The sequence below is a fragment of the Tachyglossus aculeatus genome, chromosome 18, assembly GCF_015852505.1.
Source record: "Tachyglossus aculeatus isolate mTacAcu1 chromosome 18, mTacAcu1.pri, whole genome shotgun sequence".
NCBI lineage: Eukaryota > Metazoa > Chordata > Mammalia > Monotremata > Tachyglossidae > Tachyglossus > Tachyglossus aculeatus.
This window is the reverse complement of record NC_052083.1, coordinates 37,252,348-37,274,492: the sequence shown is the minus strand read 5'-3', so window position 1 is coordinate 37,274,492 and position 22,145 is coordinate 37,252,348. Positions and strand designations below refer to the sequence as shown.

The following is a 22,145-nucleotide window of genomic DNA, read 5'->3' as shown; positions in this document are numbered from 1 at the left end:
TGCCGGTCCTTCCCCCCTCCCGCCCCCCATCCTCCATCCTCCCCGGTGCGGGGCTGGGGGCCGGGGGGCAGGGTCCCCTGGTGGGTGGTCCACCCCCCCCGCGCGGTTGCCTAGCAACGGGCCATTCGCGGGCGGGCGGCTCAGCCAATGGGAGGAGCCGTCCGGCCGGCCCCTCTCCCCTTTTCTGGGCCCGGACCCGCCTCCCCCAGCCACAGCGGCCGGGACCCGGGCCCGCACGGCCACCCCGCTCCGCGCCAGGCCCGGCCGGGGACCCCCCCCCCCGGGACCCCCCGAGCCCCCCAAGGCCTTGCCGGTCCTTGCCCTGCTTGGCCGGAGCTCCCCGAGCCCCCCGCGCCGGTCCTGCTCCAACCCCATGGATCTGCCCCCGGATTAACCCCGCCACCGACGCCCCCCCGGACCCCCGGACCCCCGGACCATGAGCCGCCCGGCCCCGGGAGACCCGCCCCCGGGCTACTCGCCCCCGCCCGGACTCCCGCCCAAGGTAAGCAGCCCGGTGGGCCGCCCCCTCCCAGCCGGTTAAGGGGGCTCTGGCCTGTTTTAAGGTGGGGGGCGGGAGGTCACCGCAGAGACGGTCTCACGGTGGGAACGACCCCCCTCGTTGTGTGGGAATGCTCCCCGAGGGGGTGGGTGGGGGGCGGTCCATCTGGTGCGCGCCTCGCACAGTGTGTGGGCCCGGGCCTCCTCCTCCCCACCCCTGGCGTGTCTCTCTGTGAGGGCGTGTGGCTCCCGGGGCGTCTGTGTGTGTGAGAGACTCTCATGATCTCCCCGGGAGGACTGACTTCCCCCCCCCGGGATGGTTGGATGAGGGTGAGTGGCCCCGTGGGGGTTGGATGGGGGTGAGTGGCCCTGTCGGGGAGGGACCGGGGGGTTGGAGTCCCAGCCGAGAATGGGGAGGCCGGTCCCTGACCTCGACTGCCCCGGAGGGAACCAGCCTAGGGGTCAGGAGGATTTATGGAGCGCCCACCGGGTGCAGGGCGTCCGGGAGGGCACGCTGCCGTGGAGTTGGTAGATGGGGTCAATCCGTGGGAGACTTCACTGGGCCCCCCAGGCCCGGAGGGGCAGGAGATGGGTAGGGAGGCTTGAGGGGTGACTCTCTTCGGAGGGACCGCGGGTTAGGACCCCCCGGGCGCGGGCCGGGCCCTCGGTTCCGTTGCAGGGGATGCTAACGCCTCTCTCCTCCGCCCCCCAACAGGGTCAGGATGGGACCCCCCGGGCCCCGCTGTGGCTGCGGGCCCGTTTCCAGGCCTTGCTCTTCACCCTGGGCTGCGGGATCCAGCGCCACTGTGGCAAGGTGCTCTTCCTGGGCCTGCTGGCTTTCGGGGCCCTGGCCCTGGGACTACGGGTGGCCGCCGTCGAGACCGACCTAGAGCGCCTCTGGGTAGAAGGTGAGCGAAATCGAGGGAGGGAGAGAGAGAGGGAGAGGAGGGGTCCTCCCGGCGCCGGCCCGGGGGGCAGGGAGGTTGGCGGGAGCGCCTGGGGTCTGGCCATCCTGGTGGGGCCTGTGGGTTTGAGGGGGAACGCAGCCAGAGCTTGGCTTGGGGCCAGCGCCCCGGTGGTGGCACACACACTGGCCGACCACGGGCCAGAACGCCCAAGCAGATGGGAACTTGACCATGAATCAACACCTCTACACGCAGACCTCTCTGTGTGGCTGCACCTCTGGGTTTGAAGAAACGGGCCTGTGTCAACAAACACAGAGAGCCCACACAAGCCCTGGAAGAAATGCCTTAAGCCAGCTTCCTGCCGGCCCCTGGAAATCTGAATCTGGGGGCGTGGGGGGCGGGGTGAACCCTTCTGCTTGGTAGGGGGGGACGGGAGAGGGGCCGGGGCTCTGGGGATGGGGGGTGGGGGGGGGCAAGACGGCCGGCCCTGCACCCGGGAAGGCGCCCAACCGTCCGTTGGGGAAGGGAGGGGAGGATCACCAGTCCAGAACCAAGACAAACAGCCCAACGCCAGGGTCAGACAGGAGCAAATCCTCATTTCCTAGTGGAAACATTTGATAAAAATGATTTCTTTGTTATTAATAAGTTCAGCATGGCTCTTTCCCCTCGGCTGCCTCGCTTTCATATGGCAGCGTTTTGCTGGTGCAGAATCCCCCCCCCCCCCCCAACCTCCTCGTACTTCTCATTGAGAAATCGTGGCATTCGCGGCGGTCTCAACCAACACCCACCCCGGTGAGTCCCCGGGAATTCCTCCCAATCCCCTCAGACGCCGGGCACCCCGATTGCTCAGGTTGGATCTTCACACCCTCGAATTCTTCCGGCCGCTTTCTGCAGCGGGGGCCGCCCGGAGCAGATGTTGCTGTGGGAATCTCTGTCGACTGTTTTCAGAGCCCCCATCCCCCTGCGGGCGGGCACACACACTCTCTCTCTCTCTCTCTCACTCACACACATGCACGCACGCACGCACACACACACACACACACACACACACACACACACACACACACACACACTCTCACATATCCCCGCTGCTCCCTGTGTGGTCCTAAACTACTCTTGGATTTCCTGCCACAATAGAAGCAACTTTACTCCCACCTCCTCCTCCTCCTCCTTCCCTCTACCTCCCTCCGCTCCCGCCCCCACCCAACCTAGCTCACACCCTCCCCCTCCCGCCCCCAACTCCCGGCCCAGCTGAATGCCAGGGCCGTTTTCCCCCCACCTGTTTCCCAGGATGGTGGGCTGGGAACTGGGAAGGCCCTCCTGGCCCTGGCCGCTCGAAAGAAAAGGACCTAGTGCATTCTTTAGCCCATTCTCTCCATTCTGGAGGACTTTAGCAAAGAAAGCCCTACCCCCTGAATGGGGAGAGCTGCAGCTGTTGGATTCGGAGCGACCGGAGGAGACCGGGTCAGCCGAGCCCGTGGGGGCCGAGCCCAGCGGCTCGCCCGCGTCCTCTGACCCGGACGATTCTTTTTCACTGTCCCATGGGGAAGGAAAGGAATAGGAGGCCGTGCCACAGACAGCAGCTCCCTGTTCCTCGCCGGGTTTCCCGCCACCCCTTCGCCCTCACCGCCTCCCTCTTCTCCCAACCTTGGGGGTGGGACGGGGTTGCGGGAGGGCCTTCCCCTCCCTTCCCGACACCTGGGCCCCGGGTAACCAGGGCCGCGGGATGGGCCATCAGGATCATGCATTCATTCAATCATATTTATTGGGCGCTTACTGTGTGCAGAGCACTGTACTAAGCGCTTGGGAAGTACAAGTCGGCAGCATTTAGAGACAGTTCCTACCCAACAACAGGCGATTGGTCGTTTTCAGGGTCACGCCTGGTCGTGTCCCAGCCTCGCCTGCTCCCAGGTGACGCCCGGGGCAGGACGCTTGACTTGAGGGGGTGGCCTGAACGGGGACGATAAGGCAACCTTCCCCACGACCCCACCGAGCTGCTTTTTCTCCAGACCTTCCTGTTCCGCTTTCCCCGGCTCGCCTGCCTCGAGCTGTCCCGGCCAGTCACCGGCTTCCGAGCCGGGGTGAAAGACGCGGGCCGCACCTCCGCCCTCCCCGTGGCTTCCCCAGGTTAGCACTTAGGTTCGGGGGTGGAGTTGAGGGGGGCAGAGCCCTAGAGACTCTCCGTGTCACATCTGTGTCACATACGCATTCGTACCTGGGTTGCACACAAGCTACCCATTCACGCTCCCTGGCACGCATGCCGGCTCATGTGCGCGTGCACGCGCGCTCCCCCCCACGCGCACACGGCAGATCTCAACAGGATCCAGATCCCAGTTCGGAAATTCCAGGTTCACAGGAAGCCTCTTGTCTGGAGGCCTCCCCATCCGCAGGTCTCTAGCCAGATTCCCTCTCTCGGCCAGACCAGAACCCTGACCCCTCCCAGCTGTTCCCGACTCTCCCGGGGCTGGGAGTGTTGACTAAAGTCCCGAGGGCCCCCCCAGTCTCCAGAGCCTCTGTGGCTTTTCGGTGGGGTCAAGGCCCCCGAGGAGCGGGCGACGGGAATGGGGATGACCAGAAGGACCAGAGGCCATCCAGGCCGGGGCTGGGAGTGTTGACTAAAGTCCCAGGGCCCCCCACCCTCTCCAGAGCCTCTGTGGCTTTTCAGTGGGGTCAAGGCCCCCGAGGAGTGGGCGACGGGAATGGGGATGACCAGAGACCATCCCCAGGGCCTGGATCTGAAGGGCTTTAGCGTCAGGGCTGGACTGAGTCAATCGCGATGGCACAACACCCCTGCCTTTCCCCGTTCTGGCCCTCTTCCCCCCTGCTATTGCCCCCCCCACCCCCGCCCCTGCATCCAGATCTTCCCTCCCTATTGGGAATTCCCTCCCTCCATATTCCCTCTTCAGCCCACCCACTGGTTCCCAGCCAGTCTGTGGTAGAGACCGGAGAAGGGGGTAGGGGCATGCTAACGCAGCCCCTCCCCAACCACGCCACGGTTCCGGGGAGGTGGGAAGGGGCGCCCGTCTGTGCCCCCATTGCCGGGCATCACCCCAGCAGCAGCCGGGCCAGGGCGTCCCACCCGCTAGGAGCATTCTCCTCCTCTCTGCGACTCCCTCTGGGCTACTGAAGGGCGGTCCGTCCTGTCTTCCCCTCTCACCTGGTCCCCGGCGCAGTGACCCCTGACCCTCCCTCCCTCCCTTGCCTGGGTGCCCGATGGGGCCCTTGAGCCAAACCCGCCCGGATGCCACCGGGAAGCGAGGGGAGGATTTGGGGTCTGGCCCATCCCTGGCACGCAGGTGTGCGTGCCCAGCGTCGCCACCCGACTCCTTCCCGGCCCCACGGCGGCCCCCCAGAGGCCTGCCAGCCGGACAGAGCCCTCCCCGTGGGTCTGAGGATCGGGTCCACCGCCCCTACCTCTTAACCACGTGTTGGAGAGTGGCCAGAGAGGCCCCCCACGTGCCCAGCGACCCCACCACTCCAGGCACGCACACAGAGTCCCCCGTCGAGCCGACACGTGTGCGACGTGGAGAGCCTGGCGTCGTCTTCGGTTTCCGCCTCGGTCTCCCGACAAGGGGCCTCCCCTCTCCCGTGGTCTCCTACCGGGGTCCCCTTGGCCAGGGAGGGGCCGGGGGAGAAAGGGGTGCGACATTCAGCCTGCCGCCATTAAGTTTGGTGCTTAATGGGGGGGCGGGGGTGACATCCAGACAGGTCCCAGGACAGCAGATGCTTACCGGGCCGGGAATCTCTTCTTCCCTCCCAGGAATCTTCCAGCTGGGAATGATCCACTTTCCCCTCTCAGTCATTCTCCTGTTGCTGCCCTTCAGGTGTTGGCCGTTCTCTCTCTCTCCCCGTCTCTCTCCACTATCACCCTTCACCCTCTGCTTTCCCAACCCACACGGTCTCTCTGTCATTATCGTCAGCAAATGCGGTCTTCCTGCGTTTTTTCCTCTGCCTCTGTAGCTCTTTATTTGTCGTTTCCTGTCCTCTGGGCCTGTCTCTTTCCCCCCAGCCAACCGTCCATCTGGCTCCCGCTCCGGGAGGAATCTCTCTCCCGGCTTTGATGGTCACGTAGGGTTATCGGTTACCTCTCCGCCTCTCCCAGGTTGGTCTGGGGGAATTTTCCCTCGCTGGGTCGCTCCCGTACTTTTCCCAGTCTTCCTCTCCGGGGTCCCTCCGACCCTCTTCCCACCCCCATCCCACTCGGGTCTCCGTGGGACGCTCCCTTTCTCCACCGGGGCCCGGCCTCTGCCCCGCACGGCTGGGTGGATAAATAAACACAGTGTGAGGGCCGCGGGCCGCATACCTTACCGGAAAGAAAAAACAAACAGCGGAGGGACTGTGAGAGTGAGAGGCTGGGAGGCCTGTGAGGGCTTGGTTTGGGGGGTGGGCGAGGGCCTGAGAGGGGGTACCCGGTGGGGCTGGCTTGGAGAGAGGGGCCCGGGGGGCCTGGTTGCGTGGAGCCGCCGAGACTCACGGCCCTGTGGGGGCCGGGGCTGACGTCGGAGGCCGTGGGGGAGATTTCCGGGTGGCCCCTCAGAGAGGGTGGGTGGTCTGAGGTGGGGCCCAAGGATCCTCCCAACATGTGGAGGTTTGGGGCCCAGAGACGGCGGGATCCGTGTGGCCCCGGAGGAGGAGGACCAGGGCGCCGAGCAGCCCGCCCACGTCCGGCAGACATCCCTGCTGCGGGAGGGGGCGACGGGTGCCTTCGCCTGCGGGCTGCGGCCCCCCGGGATGGGGAGAGCCCCCACATCTGGTGGGGCAGAGAGGGAGACCATAGTCTCAAGGCCTCAGGCCGCCCAGATCACCAGACCCTCGCCAGCTCCTGCCTGGGCCTGGGCCCAAGGGCCCGAAGTGGCCCTGGGTGGGAGTCGCCACTGCTGTGGAGCTGGAGAGCGGGAGGATACCACCTCCGGCTCAGCCCCTGAGGCCCCTCACCCCATCTGCTGTCCCTCCTCTGAGCCTGAGGGAGCTTTGTGTGGCTTTGTAAAGAGAAAGGGAGGGAGGGAGAGAGGGAGGAAAGGCCAAAGAGAGAGGAGGGGGACAGACAGAGAGAGAGGAGAGAGAGAGAGAGAGGAGTCCCAGATTGGACCCTATTTTGCCAGCTCTGGTTTATCTTTATTTTCTCTGAGAAGGAGCCAGGGACTGAGGATAAGGGGAGTGGGGTGGACCCGGGGTGGGATGGGGGCGGGGGGGGGGGGTGGAGGGAGATGGGGGGAGGGGATGTTTTCCTTTCCCCCTCAGGCCTGGAAAAGTGGTCTGCGTTCAGAAAATTCATTTCTTGCCTGAATGAAGCCAGCAACGTGGAAAAATGTTGGCATTGACGGGGGGCTGAATGTCCGTTTCAGCCCCACATTAGGGCACATTAGCAGGCAGTGGAGTGCTTAATGCAGCCATTTCTCACAGCGGCCCACAGAGGGGGTGATTAGCATAATTAGTCCAAGCCTCTATACATATGGAAATAACAAGAGCCTAAATGCCAACACCAGTGGAAATTTATGTCAATGCTGACAGGAGGCTCAGCCTCAATAGTTCCCCACCCCACCCCACCCCCATCTCCCCCCCTCACCCTTTTTCGGGGGGCTGGCCGCTCTCTGGGCCCGCTTCTTTGTCAGCCCCTTCCTCCCGGAGGGGCTCGCCCACCGCCCGCCGTGGCCCCCCGGCCCCGCGTCCCGGAGACAAAGGGGCTCAAGGAGTCCCCAGTTTGGGGGGACCGGACTAGGTGACCCCCCGCTCCGGCCCTCTCTTTCCGGAGCTGCCTCCACCTGATGCTCTCCTCCCTTTTCCTCAGAAACAGGGCAACGAGGCGAAGAACAGGCCCCATCGTGGCCTCCCTCCGGCCCCCTGCCGTCCCACCCAATCTGGCCAAAGGCAGAGCCTGCATCCCCCCACCCCTTCCTGGACAAAGGAGATTTGCGGTGGTCCCACCCCTGGGGGAACCCCCCCCCGACCCCTCCGGGAGGTGGGCCGAGGAGTCCCTCGCTCCCTCGGTCCAGCGGCCCGGCCACCGGCGGCGGCGGGGAGAGGTGGAAATGTCTGTGCGAGTGCGGCTCTGCGGCCCCCACCCCCTGCGGGATTTCCTGTCACGCAGCATGGGGCTTTTCACCAGCCCCTAATCCCGCTAATCCTGCCCACCCGCCGCGCTGGACCGGACGGCCGGCCGGCTTGGGGGACGCCCCAACAATTCTATGGGGCCGGAGCCTGGGGAGGACCGCTCCCCTCCTCCTCTCCCTCAGAAGGCTCCCTGGAGCGCTGACCCCCATCGCATCCCACCCCCAGAGGCCTCTGGTTCAGGCCGGCTGGAAGTCAGAGCCACCCACGGGGAGTGTGGGCATGTTTGCGGTGACCGGGGAGCCCGTCCACCTGAGACTGTCACCCTCTCCTCCCTTCGGGCCTCGGCCGCCCTGGGTTTGGGGGAGCGGGAGGACTCCTGGGCCCTCCAGATCACACGAGCACTTAAAAATGACCGCTCCCCGCCCGGGCCTCGGCCTTCACCGGGGCGTCAACCGTGCCGCTTCTGAGCGGGCACCTTTACAACCCGAGGTAGCCCGGTAGCCGGCACCTTCCGCCACAGGATTTATGGACGTTGTTAGAGGCAGGGGACCCGGGGTGGCGTGGGAGTGTCGTTGACAGGAGCCGGGATGCTGTGGGAGTATTTCCGGGAGAGTAGGGGGAGCGACCGCCCTCCCTTCCGAAACTCCCTGTGGGCCACGAGGGGTTGAAGACGGGGCGATAGGGTGGTCCCGAGCGGCTGGCCTGCACGTCCCCGAGCGGGGCAGGCCGGGAGCGCCCCCGGGTCACTGCTGTCACGAGTGACCGATGCAGAGCGCTTGCCCTCTCTCACCCTCTTTCGCTCTGTCTCTCTTACTAGTGGGCAGCCGGGTGAGCCAGGAACTGCGCTATACGAAGGAGAAGCTGGGGGAGGAGGCCGTATACACCTCGCAGATTCTCATCCAGACCCCGCAGCGGGAAGGCCAGAACATCCTGAGCCCCGAGGCCTTGGGGCTGCATCTCCAGGCCGCCCTCGCCGCCAGCAAAGTGCAGGTGTCGCTCTACGGAAAGTGAGTCCGCCCGGGCCCCCGGCCCGACCCCCTGAGGATCCTCACCTCCCTGCTCCCCCGATCGATCCATCCATCCATCCATCCATCCATCCATCCCTGGGGTCGGCTCTCCGGAGCCCCCACCGGGCCCTGATCCGGAGTGGGCCGCCGGGACCTGACCCTTCCCCGTCCTCTCGGGCTCCAGGTCCTGGGATCTGAACAAAATCTGCTACAAGTCGGGAGTCCCGGTCATCGAGAACGGGATGATCGAGCGGGTGAGTCCTCAGGCTGGAGGAGGGCGGGGAAGAGATGGCACTGCACAGGAGGCAGAGGGGGAAGAAGCCTGGTGCCAGGGCCCCGCCTCCCTCCCTCCCTCCCTCCCTGCTCCTGCTCATCCCCATCGGGGCCCGGGGCCCCCTCCTCCCTCCCGGCTCCAACGGGGCCCTGTAGTCCTCACCAGGACTTGGCCCCGGTCCGGCACCCGGCCAACCGGGCGGTGGCCCAAGGGAACCCGTTTTGCAGCCTCCGCCTGCTGCCGCCCCGGGGCCGCTCGGGGAGAAGAAGGCTCATCTCCCAGCATCCTCTGCCCCGCCACCTCCGCCTGCCTTGGCCACTGTCCCCAGAGAGCCCTGAGGTGGTGGGCGGGGAGGGATGCCCCTGTGGAGGACGGGAGACGGGGTCACAGACGACTGACGGGACTCTGGGGTCCCCGGCAGATGATCGAGAAGCTGTTTCCCTGCGTGATCCTCACCCCGCTGGACTGTTTCTGGGAGGGAGCCAAACTCCAGGGGGGCTCGGCCTACCTACCGTAAGTAGCTTCGCGCTCCCTCCCTTCCTCTCCTTCCCCCGCGCCCCACCAAGGCCCAGGGAACGAGCCCACTCCAGCCCACCCCTGCCAGTCCCCGGACAGGAGGGGCCGTTGTGCATGTTTCCCATGTCCCCGCGGATGTGGGGATGTGCCTCTTGGCATGTAGCTCCGTACTGTGTCTGCCTAAATGAATGTGTGTCTGTCTGTGTGTGTCTGCCTCTGTTTGTGTGTGTCTTTGTGTGTGCATATGCCCGTGTGTGTGTGTGTGTGTGTGTGTGTGTGTGTGTGTGTCCCCAACCAGAGGCTCTTCTTTGTGAGCAAACGGCATCCCGGGCCCTTCTTATGCTAATGGGCTCCCTTCCCCCACGCCGAGGGGGCCGGCCGGGGGGAAGGGGCCGCACACCCTCCCTCCTTCATCCCTCCTCCGACCCTCCTCGGTCCCTGGGACCCAGGTGACCCCGGCCCCCGGGGCTGGGAGCCTGGGGGAGCCAGAGTTGCGGCCTGCTCTTTGTGGCGGGGCGGGGGGCTGGGGATGAAGGGCTCCTCCGCCCCCACCCCGCCGCTGGCTGGTCAACCCTCCCCTCGCCCCCCTCCACCCCAGGGGCCGGCCGGACATCCAGTGGACCAACCTGGACCCTGAGCAGCTGCTGGAGGAGCTGGGCCCCTTCGCCTCCCTCGAGGGCTTCCGGGAGCTGCTGGACAAGGCCCAGGTGGGCCAGGCCTACGTGGGGCGGCCCTGCCTGCACCCGGACGACCCCCACTGCCCCCCCAGCGCCCCGAACCACCACAGCAGGCAGGTGCGTCCCGGCCCGGGGGGCGGGGGAGGGCCCAGGGCCCAGGGCCGGCCTCAACTGCCCACCCCCGTAAGCACGTGCGCCCGTGGCGACGGGCCCCAGGCCATGAAGTGAAGCCGCCCTCTCCCCCGTGGGCCGCAGGCTCCGGACGTGACCCAGGAGCTGAGCGGCGGGTGCCACGGCTTCTCCCACAAGTTCATGCACTGGCAGGAGGAGCTGCTGCTCGGGGGCATCGCCAAGGACCGCCAGGGCCACCTGCTCAGGTGAGGGCGCCCGGCCCGCGCCGCCAACCCCGAGGGGCGGGACGGCAGAGCCTCATTAGTCATAACAATAATAATAATAGCGATGGTATTGGTTAATAAGCGCTGGGCAGGTTACAAGGTGATCAGGTCGTCCCACGGGGGGCTCCCAGTTTTCATCCCCATTTTCCAGACGAGGGAACTGAGGCACAGAGAAGTGAAGCGACTTAACCCAAAGTCACCCAGCTGACAGTTGGCGGAGCAGTGATTTGAACCCGTGACCTCTGACTCCAAAGCCCCTGCTCTTTCCACTGAGCCACGCTGCTCCTCTATTCATTCCTCATTCGCTCGTTCATTCCTCCTCTATTCAGCCTCATTCATTCCGTCGTATTTATCGAGCACTTGCTGTGTTTTCGGGGCACTGTGCTAAGTGCTTGGAAAGTACAATTGGGCAACAGATGGACAATCCCTACCCAACCGGGCACTTACTGTGTGCAGAGCACTGTACTAAGCGCCTGGAAAATAATAATAATAATGATGGCATTTGTTAAGCGCTTACTATGTGCAAAGCACTGTTCTAAGCGCTGGGGGGGGATACAAGGTGATCAGATTGTCCCATGTGGGGCTCAAAGTCTTAATCCCCATTTTACAGATGAGGTCACTGAGGCTCAGAGAAGTGAAGTGACTTGCCCAAGGTCACACAGCAGACATGTGGCGGAGCTGGGATTCGAACCCGTGACCTCTGACTCCAAAGCCCAGGCTCTTTCCACTGAGCCACACTGCTTCATGCAGCGATAGAGAGAGACGATCCTGTCTAGACAGGGGGGAGGCAGACATCAATACACGTAAACGGGCATCAATATAAATAAATAAAATGACAGATAAGTATGGAAGTGCTGTAGGGCCTGGGGGAATGGCGGGGAGAACAAAGGGAGCGAGTCAGGGTGATGCGGAAGTCGGGGGGAGCTGAGGAAAAGTGGGGCTTGGTCTGGGAAGGCCTCTTGGAGGAGATGACGGGATGGGTGATCGTATTAACCTGGTAGCCTTTTGGATGGAGGGGAGAGGGTGGATCTTAGCGATGTTGTGAAGGTGAGACCTACGGGGTGTGGCGACAGGTTGGGTGTGTGGGTTGAACCAGGGAGCGGAGACAAGACTGATGCCAAGGTTACGGGCTGGCGAGACGGGAAAGACGGTAGGAGCCGTCTACGGAGCCGGGAAAGTTCGGGAGAGGACAGGGATTGGGAGGGAAGATAAGGAGCTCTGTTCCGGACGTGCTAAGTTTGAGGTGATGGGAAGACATCCAAGTAGAGATGTCTTGCGAGCCTGGAGAGAGAGAGATCGGGGGAGGAGATGTAGATTTGGGTGTCATCGGCATCGAGGCGGCAGCAGACCCTCTGACCCTCCTCTGACCCCTCTTCCTCCACCGCCACCCCCGTGCAGCGCTGAGGCCCTGCAGACCACCTTCCTGCTGATGAGCCCCCGGCAGCTTTACGAGCACTTCAAGGGCGACTACGAGACCCACGACATCGGCTGGAGCGAGGAGCAGGCCGGGGCCGTGCTTCAGGCCTGGCAGCGCCGCTTCGTGCAGGTCCGGAGGGGCCGCGGGCCCCCCGGGCGGGGGCGGCGGTGCGGCGCTCCCCGGGGAGGGGGGGGGCGGCCCGGCCCCGGGCCGGAGGGAGGCCGAACGAACGGTGGGCTCCCACCTCCCCGCAGGTGGCACAGCAGGCGGTGCCCGAGAACGCCACCCAGCGCGTGCACGCCTTCTCCACCACCACGCTGGACGACATCATGCGCTCCTTCTCCGACGTCAGCGTGGTCCGCGTGGCCGGCGGCTACCTGCTCATGGTACGAGGCCCCCGGCCCCTCCCGTCCCGGCCCCTTTCCTCCCATCCCCCCGGCCCCTCCCCGGGGGTGCCAGGCGTGACCCGGGGCGTGTCTCCGCAGCTGGCCTACGCCTGCGTGACGATGCTGCGCTGGGACTGCTCCAAGTCCCAGGGGGCCGTGGGGCTGGCGGGAGTGCTGCTCGTGGCCCTGTCGGTCGCCTCGGGCCTCGGCCTCTGCTCGCTGCTTGGCATCGCCTTCAACGCGGCCACCACCCAGGTACCGTCTGAGGGCGGGGGACCCCGGGGGGCGGGCGGGGGCGGAGGCCGGGCCGGGGGCCGACCGACGACCCCGCCCCTCTCCCTCAGGTGCTGCCCTTCCTGGCGCTGGGCATAGGGGTGGACGACATGTTCCTCCTGGCTCACGCCTTCGTCGAGGCCCCGCCCGGCACCCCCGTGCAGGTGAGAGCCCCTCCCGCCGCGGCGCCCCCCCCAGCGAGGGGTCGCTCCCTCAGATTCCTCCCCTGCCCGTGGTGGGAGCCGCCTCGGTCTCCCCCGTCCCCCGGCCCCGAGGGGCCCTCCTTCCCCCGGCCTGCACGTCCGCTCCCGGCAGCCCCCCGGTGCCACGCCCGTCCGGCCCCGGTAACAGCATCTGTTCCTCCCCCGTTGCCCCCCGATAACAGCGCGTGTCCGTCCCCCCGGGCAGGAGCGGACGGGCGAGTGCCTGCGGCGGACGGGCACCAGCGTGGCGCTCACCTCCGTCAACAACATGGTCGCCTTCTTCATGGCCGCCCTGGTCCCCATCCCGGCCCTCCGGGCCTTCTCCCTGCAGGTGAGGCCCCGCTCCCGTCCGCCGTCCGTCCGTCCGTCCGGTCGCCCGCGGGTGGGAGCGGGCCCGCCCGGCCGCCCTGCTCAGAGCCCTCTCCTCCCGGCCCCCACAGGCGGCGGTGGTGGTGGGCTGTAACTTTGCAGCCGTCCTGCTCATCTTCCCGGCCATCCTCAGCCTCGACCTGCACCGGCGCCACCACCGGCGCCTGGATGTGCTGTGCTGCTTCTCCAGGTGAGCGGCCCCCCGGCTCCCCGGCCCCCCGGCCTCCCGCCGCTCCGGGCCCCCGGCTCAGGGCCCCCCGTCTCGGACTCTTCCAGCCCGTGCTCCTCTCGGGTCATCCAGATCCAGCCCCAGGAGCTGGCGGAAGGGATGCTGCCCGCCGGCCCGGGCCACCTGACGGCCACGGTGCAGGCCTTCGCCCGCTGCGACGCCGCCGGCCAGCACGTGGTCACCATCCTGCCCCCCAGCGCCCGCCTGGCCGCCCCACCCCCGGACCCGCTGGGCTCCCAGCTCTTCGGGCCCGCGGGCTCCACCCGCGACCTGCTCGGGCAGGGGGAAGGCCCGGGGAGAGAGCGGACCTGCAGCACGCTGCCCTGCGCCCGCTGGAACTTGGCACACTTCGCCCGCTACCAGTATGCCCCCCTGCTGCTCCGGGGGCCCACCAAGGTGAGGGCCGGGAGCGGGACTCGTCCGGGGGCGCCGAGCCGCCGTCTCGGCCCCTTTGGCTCTGTCGGCACCCGGGGCGGAGAGGGCGGGGAGGGCCGGGGGGAGCCGCCCGCCCCCCGACCGACTCCTCCCCGCCGTCCTCACAGGGGGCCGTGCTGGTGCTGTTCGGGGCCCTGCTGGGGCTGGGCCTGTACGGGACCACCCTGGTGCGCGACGGGCTGGAGCTGACGGACGTGGTGCCCCACGGCACCAAGGAACACGACTTTCTGGCGGCCCAGCTCAAGTACTTCTCCCTGTACGAGGTGGCCGTGGTCACGCAGGGCGGCTTCGACTACGCCCGGTCCCAGCGGGCCCTGTTCGACCTCCACCGCCGCTTCAGCGCCCTCAAGGCCGTGCTGCCCACCCCCGCCCACCAGCCGCCCCGCACCTGGCTGCACTACTACCGCGACTGGCTCCGAGGTGACCGGGCCGGCCCGGGGGGCGGACGGGGGGCCGGGGCCGGACCAGGGGCCGGACCTAACCCCCGCCCTCCGGCTCCCTTCCGCCCACAGGGATCCAGGCCGCGTTCGACCGGGACTGGGCGGCCGGACGCATCACCCGCCACTCCTACCGCAACGGCTCGGAGGACGGAGCCCTGGCCTACAAGCTGCTCATCCAGACCGGGGACCCCAAGGAGCCGCTGGACTACGGCCAGGTGAGTCCGGGAGCCAGCTGGAGCCCCCCCACCCCGGTCCCTCAGCCCTGCTCCTTAATAATAATAATTTTGGTACTTGTTAAGCACTTACCATGTGTGCAAAGCACTGTTCTAAGCGCTGGGGAGGATACAAGGCGATCAGGTTGGCCCACGTGGGGCTCACAATCTTAATCCCCATTCTACAGATGAGGGAACTGAGGCTCAGAAAAGTGAGGTGACCTGCCCCGAGTCACACAGCTGGCAAGTGACAGAGCTGGGATTTGAAACCATGACCTCTGACTCCAAAGCCCGGGCTCTTTCCACTGAGCCTCGCCTGCTGTGTGATCTCAGGCCTGTCGCTTGGCATCTCCGGGCCCTGGTTTTCTCCTCCGTCAAAAGGGCGCTCGACACCCGCTGTCCTCCCTTTTGGGCTGTGAGCACCCCCCCCACGTCCCCAACCTGCGGAGCCAGAAGCGTACCTTGTATTTACCTCAGCGCTTAGATCGGTGCTTGGCACATAGTAGGCGCTTCACCGATACCATCATTATTATAATAATAATAATGATGATGATGATGATGATGATGATGGCATTGGTGAAGCGCTCACTGTGTGCCAGGCACCGTTCTAAGCACTGGGGAGGATACAGAGTGATCAGGTTGTCCCCCGTCTTCATCCCCGTTTTCCAGAGGAGGGAACTGAGGCCCAGAGAAGTGACTCGCCCAAAGTCACACAGCCGACAAGCGGCACAGTCGGGATTATCTGATCCCGGAGTCCGGCGTTTGCCACACAGTCACCGCAGAGCCCATCCCAGTTGGCCCTCGCTGTTTTTTTCTTATTATGATTATTGTGAGGGGCAGGGGGCTGGGAGGGATCCCCGGGGGAAGGGATGGAGAATTGGATGGAGCACTCAGACCCCCCCCCCACCGCCCCCCACCAGCTGACCACAAAGCACCTGGTGGACGCAGAAGGTCTGATCGGCCCGGAAGTCTTCTACGTGGGGCTGACGGTTTGGGTGAGCAGCGACCCCCTGGGCCTGGCCGCCTCTCAGGCCAACTTCTACCCTGCCCCGCCCGAGTGGCTGCACGACAAGTACGACACCACGGGGGAGAACCTGCGCAGTGAGTCCCGGGGGGCCGGGGGGGTGGGGGGCCGGCGGGGGCCGGGGCCCGAGGTGGGCCCCGCTGACCCCGCGCTCTCTGTCCGTCTGTGTCCGTGTCGCGCAGTCCCGGCGGCGCAGCCCCTGGAGTTCGCCCAGTTCCCCTTCCTGCTGAGCGGCCTGCGGCAGACGGCCGACTTCGTGGAGGCCATCGAGGGGGCGCGGGCGGCCTGCGCGGAGGCGGCGCGGGCGGGCGTGCGGGCCTACCCCAGTGGCTCCCCCTTCCTCTTCTGGGAGCAGTACCTGGGCCTACGCCGCTGCTTCCTGCTCACCGTCTGCATCCTGCTGGCCTGCACCTTCCTCGTCTGCGCCCTGCTGCTGCTCAACCCCTGGACCGCCGGGCTCATCGTGAGTGGCGGGACACCACCCCCCAGCCCCCTGCCTGGGTCCGGGGAGCCCGCCCTGACCGCCCCCGCGTCCGCCCCCAGGTTCTGGTGCTGGCCATGATGACGGTGGAGCTTTTCGGCATCATGGGCTTCCTGGGCATCAAGCTGAGCGCCATCCCCGTGGTCATCCTCATCGCCTCCGTGGGCATCGGCGTCGAGTTCACCGTGCACGTGGCCCTGGTGAGCCCGGGGTCCGGGCCGGGAGGTGGGGCCGGAGCCGGCCCGCCCGGCCCGCCCTGACCCGGCCCCTTGGCCCTCCCGCAGGGGTTCCTGACGGCCGGGGGTGGCAGCCGGGACCTGCGGGCCGCCCGGGCCCTGGAGCACACGTTTGCGCCCGTGACGGACGGAGCCGTGTCCACCCTGCTGGGGCTGCTCATGCTGGCCGGCTCCGACTTCGACTTCATCGTCAGGTACGTGGCGGCGGGGAACGGGGTGGGCTCTGCCGCCGCTCGCCTCCTCACTGTACCTCGTTCTCGCCCGTCCCGCCGTTGACCCCCGGCCCACGTCCTCCCCTTGGCCCGGAATGCCCTCCCCCCCGCACAGCAGCTTGGTTCAGTGGAAAGAGCCCGGGCTTTGGAGTCAGAGGTCATGGGTTCAAACCCCTGTGTGACTTTGGGCAAGTCACTTCACTTCTCTGGGCCTCAGTTCCCTCATCTGTAAAATGGGGATTAAGACTGTGAGCCCCCCGTGGGACAACCTGATCACCTTGTAACCTCCCCAGCGCTTAGAACAGTGCTTTGCACATAGTAAGCACTTAATAAATGCCATCATTATTATTATTATTATTATTATATCCGCCAGGCTGGCTCTCTTCCTCCCTTGAGAGCCCTACTGAGAGCTCCCAGACTGAGCCCCCTTTTTCCTCTCCTCCTCCCCATCCCTCCCGCCCTACCTCCTTCCCCTCCCCACAGTCCCCATGTATACGTTTGTACAGATTTATCACTCGATTTTACCTGTACATATTTACTATTCTATTTATTTTGTTAACGATGTGCATCTAGCTTTAATTCGATTTGTTCCGACGACTGGACACCTGTCCACATGTTTTGTTTTGTCGGCTGTCTCCCCCTTCTAGGCTGTGAGCCCATTGCTGGGTAGGGACCGTCTCTCTATGTTGCCAACTTGGACTTCCCAAGCGCTTAGTCCAGTGCTCTGCACACAGTAAGCGCTCAATAAATACAATTGAATGAATGAATGAATGAATGAAACCTCCTTGCAGGCAGGGCCTGCCTGGTTGTGCCTCTTCCATTGTATGGTAATAATAATAATAATGATGGCATTTATTAAGCACTTACTATGTGCAAAGCACTGTTCTAAGTGCTTGGGGGGGGGGGATACGAGGTGATCAGGTTGTCCCACAGGGGGCTCACAGTCAATCCCCATTTTCCAGATGAGGTCAGTGAGGCCCAGAGAAGTTCATTCATTCATTCATTCAATCGTATTTAGTGAGCGCTTACTGTGTGCAGAGCACTGTACTAAGCGCTTGGGAAGTCCAAGTTGGCAACATATAGAGATGGTCCCTACCCGACAGCGGGCTCACAGTCTAGAAGGGGGAGACAGACGACAAAACAAAACATATTAACAAAATAAAATATGTAGAATAAATATGTATAAATGGAGTAATAAATAGGTACAAACATATATACAGGTGCTGTGGGGAGGGGAAGGAGGTAAGGCAGGGGAGAGGAAGGAGGGGGCTCAGCCTGGAAAGGCCTCCTGGAGGAGGTGAGCTCTCAGTAGGGCTTTGAAGGGAGGAAGAGAGCTAGCTTGAAGTGACTTGCCCAAAGTCACACAGCTGACAATTGGCAGAGCCGGGATTTGAACCCATGACCACTGACTCCAAAGCCCGGGCTCTTTCCACTGAGTCGCGCTGCTTCTCTAAGTATTCATTCATTCATTCAATCGTATTTATTGAGCGCTTGCTTACTGTGTGCCGAGCACTGTACCAAGCGCTTGGGAAGTCCAAGTTGGCAACATCTAGAGACGGTCCCTACCCAACAGCGGGCTCACGGTCTAGAAGCGGGAGACGACAGAGAACAAAACAAAACATATTAACAAAATAAAATAAATAGAATAGATATGTACAAGTAAAATAGAGTAATAAATAGGTACAAACATATACATATATACAGGTGCTGTGGGGAAGGGAAGGAGGTAAGGTGGGGGGGATGGGGAGGGGGCTCAGTCTTGGAGCTCTCAGTAGGGCTTTGAAGGGAGGAAGAGAGCTAGCTTGAAGTGACTTGCCCAAAGTCACACAGCTGACAATTGGCGGAGCCGGGATTTGAACCCTTGACCACTGACTCCAAAGCCCGGGCTCTTTCCACTGAGCCGCGCTGCTTCTCTAAGTCATCTCGCAGCGGCTTAGAACACAGTGCTCTGTGCACAGTCAGCTCTCGGCGCGCATCTGGGATTAACGGGCTCCCTTCCCTTCCCCTCCCTCTCCGGGCCAGGTACTTCTTCGTGGTCCTCACTGTGCTCACCGTCCTGGGGCTCCTCAACGGGCTGGTACTGCTGCCGGTGCTCCTCTCCGTCATCGGGCCCCCCGCCGAGGTGAGCGTCCGCCCCGCCGCCCAGTGCGCAGCGCTCAACTGAGCGCTGGGGAGGGTGCGACGGAACAGACGCCTCCCGCCCACAACGAGCTTACGGGATACAGTCAGTCGACGGCATCCGAGGAGCGCTCGCCGTGTGCGGAGCGCTGTTGTGAGCGCTTGGGAGAGGGCGGCACCGGACGATCGGGGTCCCTGCCCCGTCGCCGCGGCCAGTGACCGTCCCCTCCCCGGCAGGTGCCAGCCTCGGACCGCGCCAGCCCCCTGCCCTCTCCCGACTCGGCGCCGTTGCCTCTCGGCCCCCGGGGCTTCTTCGGAGGATCCAGTCCGCCCTTCCGGGAAGCAGAGGGGGGCGCGGGGGACGCCCCCGGCCCCTACATCCTGCCCCCCACCCACTCCCACATCCTACTGGAGGCCAGCAAGGATCCCAACTTCCCCACCATCACGGTGAGTAGGGCGGAGCCGGGGGGCCGCTGGGCGGGGGTCTCCTTAATAATAATAATCATGGCATTTATTAAGCGCTTACTAAGTACAAAGCACTGGTCTGAGCGCTGGGGAGGTTACAGAGTGATCAAGTTGTCCCAAGGGGCTCACAGTCTTAATCCCCATTTTACCGATGAGGTCACTGAGGCCCAGAGAAGTGAAGTGACTTGCCCAAAGTCACCCAGCTGACAAGTGGCGGAGCCGGGATTTGAACCCCTGACCTCCGACTCCAAAGCCCGGGCTCTTTCCACTGAGCCACGCTGCTTCTCCTTACACTTTCACTCATTCAGCCGTATTTACTGAGCGCTTACTGTGTGCAGAGCACTGGACTAAGCTCTCGGGGAGTCCAAGTCGGCGACATCTAATAATAATGATGGCATTTCTTAAGTGCTTACTATGTGCAAAGCACTGTTCTAAGCGCTGACTCTAGAGCCGGTCCCTCCCCAACAGCGAGCTCCCAGGCTAGAAGGCGGGAAGACAGACGATGAAACAAAACACGCGGATGGGTGTCAAGTCGTTGGGACAAATCTAGATGCACCTCGTTAAAAAAATTAATAGAAAATATGCACAAGTAAAATGAATAGAGTAGTAAATCTGTCCAGACATATATCCAGGTGCTGTGGGGAGGGGAAGGACGGAGGGCGGGATGGGGGAGAGGAAAAAGGGGGCTCAGTGTGGGAAGGCCTCTTGGAGGAGGTGAGTTCGCAGTAGGGGTAACAATAATAATAATAATAATTGTGGCATTTGTTAAGCGCTTACTATGTGCAAAGCACTGTTCTAAGCGCTGGGGAGGATACAAGGTGATCAGGTTGTCCCACGTGGGGCTCACAGTCTTCATCCCCGTTTTACAGATGAGGTAACTGAGGCCCAGAGAAGTGAAGTGACTTACCCAAAGTCACACAGCTGACAGTGGGCGGAGCCGGGATTTGAACCCCTGACCTCTGACTCCAAAGCCTGGGCTCTTTTCCACCGAGCCACGCTAGGGTACACACCTGGCTCACTCTGGTCTGGTCCCACAGGTGGTGCAGACATACAAGGACAGCCCGGAAAGCCGGGGCCCTCCCCCGCCGCCCGCCGCCCCCGCCGCCGCCGCTGCCGAGCCCAAGTGGGGCCCCCGGGCGGGTCCGGCGCCGCTGCGGACCACCCTGCCCGGCGGCTTCGCCACCCTGACCGCCTCGGTGACCGTGGCCCTGCACCCGCCTCCGTTGCCCGGAGGCTGCGGCCATGAAGGCTTCGAGGAGAGCGAGGTGGTCCAGCCCCCCGGGGTCTTCCCCGCGGGCCCCAAGGATGCGGGCGGACACGGCTGCTAGGTGAGGGCTGCCGTCCGCCGCGTCGCGCGGCCGCCCGCTGCCCCGGCCTGCCGCTGACCCCCGGCTCTTCCCTCAGGTCCTACGATGTGGAAGTGACCAAAGGAAGCGAAAAGAGATCGAGAGCGCTACCGCTGCTGCTGCTGCTGAGCCCCGGGCGGCCGGGACCCCCGTCCCTTCTTCCTGCCGGCCGTGGGACCCACCTGTCCCCGGGGCCGCGGCCCGTTCCGTCCCGGGCTCCGAAACGGAAGCACTGAGGAGGAAACACGGAGCCCGCCCGCCCGCCCGGCTGGAGCTTACTCTGGGACCCGGACAGAGCGGGGTGGGGGGACCAGCGGACGCCCCCCAACCCCATCCCGGCTCCCCCCGGGGTGGGGGGTCTGACCGTAGGGTGAGAACGGCACGGCGGCCCGCGTGTGCAGAGCCGTGGTGCGTGACTGTGACCCTGCGTGCGCGTGCGTGCGAGTGAGTGAGCGAGCGAGCGTGTGAGTGTGCACACATCCCTCCCCGCCTCCCACCACATAAGTTATTTATATGAAGAGAAGAGGTTTATTTTTGTAGTTTGTACAGATGTTAGCCATGCTGGAAGTTTTATTTTTAAAGAGTAAATATCTATTCTATCTAAAGCCCCTCAGCCTGCTCGGCCCTGCTTTGGGCGGGGTGGGGAGGTGGGGTGCGGACGGGGCGTGGGGCCCGGTGTCTGAAAACCGGTGCACGTGGTGGGGTGCCCTGGCGCCGTCCCCCGTAAATGCCCCGCTGGTCCTGCCATACCCGGGGGGCGGCTCAAAGCCCCCAACTCTACCCAAGAGCGTCAATAATAATAATAATAATAATAATAATAGCATTTGTTAAGCGCTTACTATGTGCCAAGCACTGTTCTAAGCACTGGGGCAGTTACAAGGCGATCAGGTTGCCCCACGGGGGGCTCACAGTCTTAATCCCCATTTTCCAGATGAGGGAACTGAGGCGTAGAGAAGTGAAGTGACTTACCCAAAGTCACCCAGCTAAGTGGCGGAGCTGGGATTTGAACCCATGACCTCTGACTCCAAAGCCCGGGCTCTTTCCGTTGAGCCATGCATTTGTTAAGCACTTACTATGTGCCAAGCACTGTTCTAAGCGCTGGGGCGGTTACAAGGCGATCAGGTTGTCCCACGGGGGGCTCACAGTCTTAATCCCCATTTTCCAGATGAGATAACTGAGGCGTAGAGAAGTGAAGTGACTTGCCCAAAGTCACCCAGCTGCCAAGTGGCGGAGCCGGGATTTGAACCCATGACCTCTGACTCCAAAGCCTGGGCTCTTCCCACTGAGCCACGCTGCCTCTCCGGGAAGGGGCCGGTGGCCCCGAGTCCGGAGGGGAAAATGAAGACTCAGTCAGGGAAGGCCTCTTGAGGGAGGTGTGATTTTTTTTTTTTTTTAGGCGGGCTGTCGGAAAGGGGAAGGAATTCCGGGCCCGAGCCGGGGATGTGGGCCAGGAGTTGGCAGCAGGACTGACGAGGTCAGAGCACAGGATTAAAAAGTTCACGTCAGAGGAGTTGAGCGGGCGGGCTGGGCTGCGGGAGGAAATCTGGGAGGTGAGAAAGGTTCAAATCCCGGCTCTGCCACTTGTCAGCTGTGTGACTTTGGGCAACTCACTTAACTTCTCTGCGCCTCAGTTCCCTCATCTGTAAAATGGGGATTAAGACTGTGAGCGCCCCGTGGGACAACCTGATCACCTTGTATCCTCCCCAGCGCTCAGAACAGTGCTTTGCACACAGTAAGTGCTTAATAAATGTCACCTGAGCCCACTGTTGGGTAGGGACCGTCTCTATGTGTTGCCAACTTGTACTTCCCAAGCGCTTAGTACAGTGCTCTGCACACAGGCGCTCAATAAATACGATTGATTGATCAGAAAGGAGGGGGAGAGCTAGTTGAGCGCTTTAAAGCCGACGGTGAGGAGCTTCCGTCTGCGGAGGTGAGTGGACAACCGCTGGTGTTCTTTTTTTGCGAAGAGTGGGGGC

General features: G+C 63.7%; 1 protein-coding gene across 1 annotated transcript; it reads left to right on the top strand.

The window, feature by feature from the left end:
• Positions 1-436: 436 nt before the first annotated feature.
• Positions 437-20,750, top strand: PTCH2 (patched 2). Its single transcript, XM_038760138.1, has 24 exons — positions 437-502; positions 1,214-1,406; positions 8,272-8,461; positions 8,646-8,715; positions 9,157-9,248; positions 9,850-10,045; positions 10,184-10,305; positions 11,722-11,869; positions 11,995-12,126; positions 12,226-12,381; positions 12,471-12,563; positions 12,808-12,933; positions 13,043-13,161; positions 13,248-13,596; positions 13,743-14,055; positions 14,148-14,290; positions 15,208-15,388; positions 15,494-15,774; positions 15,855-15,992; positions 16,077-16,222; positions 18,263-18,362; positions 18,596-18,805; positions 19,861-20,151; positions 20,228-20,750. Exons 1-23 carry the CDS (start codon positions 437-439, stop codon positions 20,149-20,151), a joined length of 3,855 nt encoding a protein of 1,284 aa, XP_038616066.1. The 3' UTR covers positions 20,228-20,750.
• Positions 20,751-22,145: the final 1,395 nt, after the last annotated feature.